This window comes from Phalacrocorax aristotelis, chromosome 3 (assembly GCF_949628215.1).
Source record: "Phalacrocorax aristotelis chromosome 3, bGulAri2.1, whole genome shotgun sequence".
NCBI classification, from domain to species: Eukaryota; Metazoa; Chordata; class Aves; order Suliformes; family Phalacrocoracidae; genus Phalacrocorax; species Phalacrocorax aristotelis.
In genome coordinates, this window is record NC_134278.1 from 100,656,772 (window position 1) to 100,664,043 (window position 7,272).

General features: G+C 51.3%; 1 protein-coding gene across 1 annotated transcript; it reads right to left on the reverse strand.

Moving 5' to 3' along the window:
- Positions 1 to 262: 262 nt before the first annotated feature.
- Positions 263 to 7,040, reverse strand: H3-3A (H3.3 histone A). The gene is made up of 4 exons (XM_075088746.1): positions 6,885 to 7,040; positions 5,284 to 5,438; positions 3,692 to 3,845; positions 263 to 900 (listed from the first exon to the last, which is right to left on the reverse strand). The coding sequence occupies exons 2-4, from the start codon at positions 5,409 to 5,411 to the stop codon at positions 772 to 774; spliced, it is 411 nt and encodes a 136-aa protein (XP_074944847.1). The 5' UTR covers positions 5,412 to 5,438; positions 6,885 to 7,040; the 3' UTR covers positions 263 to 771.
- Positions 7,041 to 7,272: the final 232 nt, after the last annotated feature.

Here is a 7,272-nt window from a genome sequence, read left to right on the forward strand (position 1 = left end):
TAGTTAGCGAGCTCAGTCCAGCTCCAGACTCTACCCAGTAACATACTCACCAAACTCGCTTTCACATGGAATGGACAGAAATTTTACACTCTTAAAAACCCTCACATATACACTACTTCAGCCAAGGTAGTATCCCCAGGGTTTGTTTCCTAGATCTGCTCTGTTTAGGTCACATATTGAAGATAAAAAGGGAAGGCTGGTGTATTTTTTAAATCAAATACGACCCACTTGTAATATTTAAAAATCAAGACTAAAACCAGGCATCATTTAATGTATTTTAATAGCAAACTTACAGGAACAGCACAGAAGACAGACAACATTAAAAACATGTACTTGCATGTAGGACAACTCAGTTAGAAAAGTATAGTGAATGGATGGAATCTACTGTATGATAAAAATGCTACAAACACCATTTAGTTGCCATTGATAAGAAATTTACTTGTTTAAAAAAATCCAAATGCTGGCATTGTCCAGAAAAATTTGACAGGTTTCTTTCTTTTTTTTTTATAAAGTTGAATTGTTGAAACTTGTTCACTGAAACATTTTTTGACCGCATTCATGTTTTATGTCCCCTCGTTTATATTAAAAATCCACACACAAATGAAAATGGAAAAAAAACTTGCAAATACCCAATTCTGTCCCCTATTTTTCCATTTGCAACCATATACTTAGGTACCTTTTAACCCCATGGAAAAAATATCTAACGTTCATTACTACCAATAACAGGAAGAAGATTTTGCTTCGAGAATGACAAACCCATCATAGTGAAGTTTAGGCACGCTCTCCACGTATGCGGCGTGCTAGCTGGATATCTTTTGGCATGATTGTGACACGTTTGGCATGGATAGCACACAGGTTGGTATCTTCAAACAGGCCAACCAAGTAGGCTTCACTTGCCTCCTAGTGAAGAAGAGAAGAGTTAAGAGCACTTTCAGTCTCTGAGCACTAGGAAAGAAATAATAATGATTCAAAGTACAATATAACGTGGCATTAAGTTCAGGCTTCTATCTTTATTACCTGCAAACAGCAAAAGTTTTAGATTCTCAAAAAATAAAAGCCTCCATTTTCTTATAAACCACCAAATAACATTCTATGTCAAAGTTGCACACTGTTGCCATTCGGTGAAGACATCCTCCAGAACACAATTGAACCAATGTTCTGGCAGGACTATCACAAGATAAGGGGTTATCTTATCCGAAGGTTAGTTTGTTTAGGAACTTCTGTTACACTATTTGAATGACTTGCCTGCTGCCTCTTCCAGAGTAAGAGCTATTAAGCATCAAGTGAAATTGGCAAGTGTTAAGGAGAAGAGGAGCAGGTATTCCTTCACTACACGCAGTTCGAGCATGCGGCTCCTTGCCACAGGATACTGAAGAGGTGGCTTCATTCCAAAGTCAAAAATTAGCAGAAAAAAAAAGGTACTGAGAATTATTAGGTATAAGACACCACCTTTGACTCGGGAACTGCTTGAATCACAAAAACCAGGACAGCAGTCTGAGAATTACCATCAGGCACTTGTCCTGTTCCTACACTTTCTTCCTGCCTAACCAACCCCCGTCTATTTGGGGCACACACCACAGGCCCCACAGTCACAGAAGGTTCTCACCTCACACCTGTAAGAATCACGGCATTGGCACTTGGGAGAGCAAAGGACAAGCCCTGTCCTGGGAAAACCACAACCCTGACCACAGGATTTTCTGTTAGTGAACCACTGCAGGGAGGATTCTGGGCTAGACAGATATTGCGTTGGACCCAATTTCATGAGTTTCTGGCTCATGTTAAGTCAGCTGCTATTAAGCCCAGCACAGCTATGGTAACCATTGGCACATTTTTGGGTTGATACAAAATTCTAACACCTAACAACCTCCTAGGAAGCACCTGGGCATGCCAACATCAGACCAGGACACAGCACACGGTTGGGGTGAGAAGGCAGGAATGATGGGGCTTGCTTACAGAAAGGGAGTCAAGGTCCACCATTCTAGAATACATGCAAGAGAACAGCTTGCGTGAACCATTTTCTTACCAGGAACCACAAAATCAACTAAGTTCAAAGTTCCTGCTTAAAAACGTAGAGCACTTAATACAAAAACTATTTACTACAGCAGGTGAGGACTGTTATCCATAAGTTCCCCTAACACAGTTTTGCTAAATCACTACATGAAAAGTTAAGACACTTCACTGAATAAGCCATGCTAGCATGAACAACATGGTACTAAAGGCGTTAATGGAGACTGGGGTTTGTTTGGTGGGTTTTTTTGGTTTGAGTTTGTTTTTTCTTGGTGTGGCTATTTTTGTTGTTGTTTTTCAAACATGCAGGAAGCACTAGGAATAGTACATGGACAAGTTCTATACCAACAACACCTTAATGCAAAACAGCCTTCTGAAAACGTATTAACTACTGACTGAATTTTAATAAGCAGTTCCTGATAAAAAAAAGATACACTGATAAACCTCAGGATTTACAAACTACCACATTCACTCAGAGCAGTGAGGACAGAACAACTAAAAGCAAAATTTCAGCAACTTCGCAAATGCATACAGTCCCCTTTTGAAGCTAGGCATGTGCTCAAGTCTATAGCATCTCATGGCATACATTTTGGCCCTTATCAAGTGCAAGTCATTAGCCAGAAAAACTCAATTTTGCCTACATGTCAGATATTCTCCAACTGCAGATAGGTTCTGGAACAATCTTTCAATAGCTAGAAGAACAGTAAAGACCTGTCTTTAATCAGGAGTGTATTTATGTCATGAGAGGGAAACGTTCCCCCAACAAGGACAGAGTCTTGGAGGGGACCTAACTTTGATGCAGGAATTTGGGGCACAAAGAACGATCGGCATTTCACCCTCAGTATACTCTAATCAGTATACTCTAAATAAGTTATTTAACTAATCTATTGAAAAAAAATTACGTGTTTAGCATCAAGCACATGATACAAAAGCACTTTTTTCCCCAACCATGTTTAGATGTGGTTTATTGAGCTGTATTTCTTTAAACTGCATATGAGGATATCAAGCCCTCCATTTGGACACACTAGACCAAGCTTTACACGACAATGCTTTCAGACTGCACAGCTTTCAAAGGCAAAGCCTCTAACAAAGCTCGAGGATAGAGGAAACATTTATCTTCAGTGTCTTAATAAGATGCGCTGTTCTGTCAAGTGCAACTACTTGAGGGGTGGGGGCTGTTAAGAAAGAGATAGCCAATCAACAAGAACAAACCAAAAAAAAAGGAAACCCCCTCTCAACCCCGCCCCCCCACCCCCCTTAATATCTTTTGTAAGGAGCTGCAGACCTGTCACTGCGTTGTTTTAGCCTATGGTATAGCAGGGTATCAGCAGATCCCCCTCTGAGCAAGGCAAGGCTGGGGAGCACATCCCCTCACACTAGGCCCCCCCCCAGGAGGGGCCACGCCCACTGCAGCAGCTCTCCAATCAGGTGGAGCCGAGCCTCACCCTAGAAACAGCCTGGCCAATGGGGGTGGGAGGCGGGGCCCTCCTGTACCTCCAGCCTCCAGGTTTTGGGGGGCTTGGGGCAGGGAGCCTGTGTGTGTGTGTATATATATGTATGTATGTATGTATGTGTATGTGTGTGTGTGTGTGTCGCTGTGACAGCACCGGCCCCTGCCTGCTGACAGGCAGCCTTCCCCGTCCAGGAACCCCCCAGAGCAGGCGCTCCCCTCATTAAGGCTCACCTGCAAAGCACCGATGGCAGCGCTCTGGAAGCGCAGATCTGTCTTGAAGTCCTGAGCAATTTCGCGCACCAGACGCTGGAAGGGAAGTTTGCGGATCAAAAGTTCAGTAGACTTTTGATAGCGTCTGATTTCACGGAGAGCCACAGTACCCGGCCTTTAAAAATTAAATAAATACATAATTAGTATTTAGAACATTCTGTATCACCTTAAAAATATGGGTTCATTATCTAAACTAAGCACCACACACGCTCTGTTTTCACTAGAGGAGTCCCAGCATTTACAATACAAAACCAGTTTCACCAGCAAAAGGTCACCGGCTTTTCACCACTGACCTGCGCAAAGTCCCACCGGCCTCAGCAGGGATCCCTCGGGCAGACGCGCCAGGCCCTGACGCGGCTCAGAGACGAGGCGACCGCACACGTTAGCTAACCGACGCTAACGCACCTCGCTGCCGACGTGGCGAACCGCAACGCTGCCACAGGTTAGCTCGTGCGGCTGTACCACAGGTACCCCCCAGACGTCAGCCTGACAGCCGGCGCAATTTTAAGGGAAATCTGGTTCTTCTTCCCTACTGACATCAGGCACTTGCCAAAACCCACAGAACTAACAGAATTTATATTCTGTGTTGTATTATCAGCACAAACCATCTAGCATATTTCCTTGTATTCGTTTCAGTGTCAGAAGGGCAAATTCAGATTAACAACGTACTTTTGCAGACACAAAGTCCATCTGTGAAACTAATACCACACTTGTTTCTGCGGAAACTTTGTGTTTTCCTACTCCAGCATTATTACCTGTCTCCTGGACTATTAATGCCACCTCACACCTACAGCAACAGTCTTTCAGATTAAGTCCACTATTTCAAAGTCGCTTCTCCTTCCCAATCCACTTTCTCCCCCACGGAATACATACACCTAGCCCAAGATCCTCCTCCAAGCTGAAGCACGACTGTTACCGTTCTGGAGTGAGCAAAGAATTCCCCGGGGTGGAAAACAGCATTATTAGAGGATTATCAAAAAGATCTACTGCTCATTACAGCCTATACCCTCCCGCGCACCAACGTCTGCGCTTGGGACAGCCGAGCCCACGGCTGCATCCGCGGACACGTCGCGCCCTCTCGCGGCAGATCGCCTCCCCCGCGCGGCCATCGGAGCCCAGACGCCGCCGAGGAGGGGATCAAACCCTACAACTAAATTAAGATATGCCAGTAACAATAAACTTCGCGGCGGCACAGCCCTGCACGAGCACTGAAATAAGCAGTAGTTTAAAAAAAAAAAAATTTAAAAAAAAAAATCGCAGGGGCGTACTGACTGTAGAGGAGGGCGTTGATATTTTTTTTAATTTTTTTTTTTTTTTTTTAGGGGCCAGGACAGAAAAGCCCGGAGAGGGGCTAAGGGTAAACACCGGGCTCATGCCTGCACTGGGTATTTATGCTTTTTAGGGCAGGTGCGGGGCGGACGGACACCCGCACCCCGCGGCAGTGCTGACCCGGGGAGGGGGTGAGGGAAGAAACCCCCCCCGGGGGAGGGTTTTTTTTCGGGGGGGGGGGAGAGTGCCCCACCGGTGCGGCCTGCGCGCGGCGCTGCCGTTACCTGTAGCGGTGCGGTTTCTTCACCCCGCCAGTAGAGGGCGCGCTCTTGCGGGCGGCTTTGGTGGCCAGCTGCTTGCGGGGCGCCTTGCCGCCGGTGGACTTGCGGGCCGTCTGCTTGGTGCGGGCCATGCTCCTGCCGACGTCGCTGCCTTACACCTGCCGGAGGGGCGGAGGGAGGGGCGGAGAGAGGGGAGGAGAGGGGGGACGGGGGGGCCGCCCCGCTCAGCCCACGTTCCGCCGGTATCTGTGCCTCCCCCCCGCGCCCCGCCGCCCCCCGGCCCCGCCGCCCCCCCCAAGGCGCCCCTACCCGCGGCCGCTCAACGGCCGGGCCAGCCGCTACCCCCGGAGCCCGCGGCCGCCTAACGCCTCCCTTCGCCGAAAGGAGGGGAGGGGGGGAAATTAATTAAAAAAATTAAAAATTAAACGTTTAATATTTAAAAAATAGTTATTTTGCCCAGGAATTCAATAGCGAGGCGGCGGCGAGCGAGGAGCCCGGCGCGGAGAGGCGGCTGCCGCCTGCCCCCGCCGGCCGCCCGGCACCTGCGGAGTGTTTGCAAATACGGCCCGGCCAGCACCGGCGGGAAGGGGGGGCCGGCACCCCACCCGCCCCTTCCACCCTCAGAAACACCCCCTCCGAAAGCCGGGTGCGGGTGAGAGCGGAGGAGCGGCCCCCGCCGTCCCCCTGCCGGGCTGCCCGGCCCCCGCCGCCGCCGCTCCGCCAGCCGCCGGCGAACCGGCGTTTACCGTGCGAAAAGGAAAGGGTGCGGATAAAGTGCGAGAAAGCAACAAACTTTTTTTTTTTTTGTGGGGGGGGTGGGTGGGTGTCGGTTTTTTTGGGTGCCGTCTTTTTTCTGTGTAACTGCTTCCCCAAAGCCGCCTCGCTCCCAAGCGCCTCTCACAGGCAAACTCATCTCCCAGACCCAGAACAAAATGGAAACAATCACGAAATGCAGCCCTAGTCCTTTCGCAAAGGAGGAAAAAATAAATTGCGAAAAATAACGCCAAAAAAATCGCAAGGAACTCCAAACCATGTGGGTGCGGATGAAGGGGGAGGCAGCGGAAAAGTTTGCACTCGAAAACCAAAAATTGCCTTGGGTTTGGGTCGTTCCTTCGGTGAATTTCTTTCCCTTTTTATTGTTTTTTATGCAATAGGAAAAAAAATATGGTCGGTGACCAGAGAAAAGAGACAAGATGGTGAAGCTGAGCAACAACTGTGGGGAGCAGGGGAAGGAAGGCAGGAGAGTTACCCTGGGCTGGCGAGCGGCTCCGCTCTGCGGCCGCTTCCCAGCCCCGATCCGGGGGGATGCCTGGCCGGGGAGGCAGCCGAGGGGCCAGGGAAGCCGCCGGTGGGGGTCTAGAACGGGGGCGAGGGGGGCAACGACGGCGCCAAGCGGGTCCGGGGGGTGCCGGGCGGAGGGAGCCGCTCCGGCTGCGCCGGGAAGGCGGCGCGGTGGAAGGGGACCCGGGGCTGCCGCCGCCGCCACCCTCCCGAACCCCACAAAAGTTTGCGGGGAGGGTCGGGGATGGGGTCGCCGCCGGTGTGGGGTGTGTGGAGGGGTGCGGGGTGGGGGGGGGAGGCGGCGGCGGCGGCGCCAGACTTACCCCGTCCGCTGGGCGAGCGCGGCTGCCGTGCGGGAGGGAGGAAGGGAGGGCGGGAGGGCGGGAGCGAGGAGGAGCCGGAGCTGCTGCTGCTGCTGCTGGCGGCGGCTCGGAGCACAATTGAAAGATGGCTGACTCGGGAGGGCCGGCCCCGCGCTCGGGCCCGCCCCCAACCGCCGCACCCCGCCCCGGCCGCGCCCGCCCGCCAATGGAGCACAATGGAGGGAAGGCGCGGCCCCGCCCCCCGGCCCCGCCCCCTCCCTCGGCGCCGTGTGTACAAACACAAAAGACACGCCGCGCGCGCGAGGGGGATTCCCTCCCCCCTCCCCCCCACCGCGGGCCGGGGGCGCGCGAGGCCACGGCGGGACCAACGGCCGCTCAAGGCCGCCGG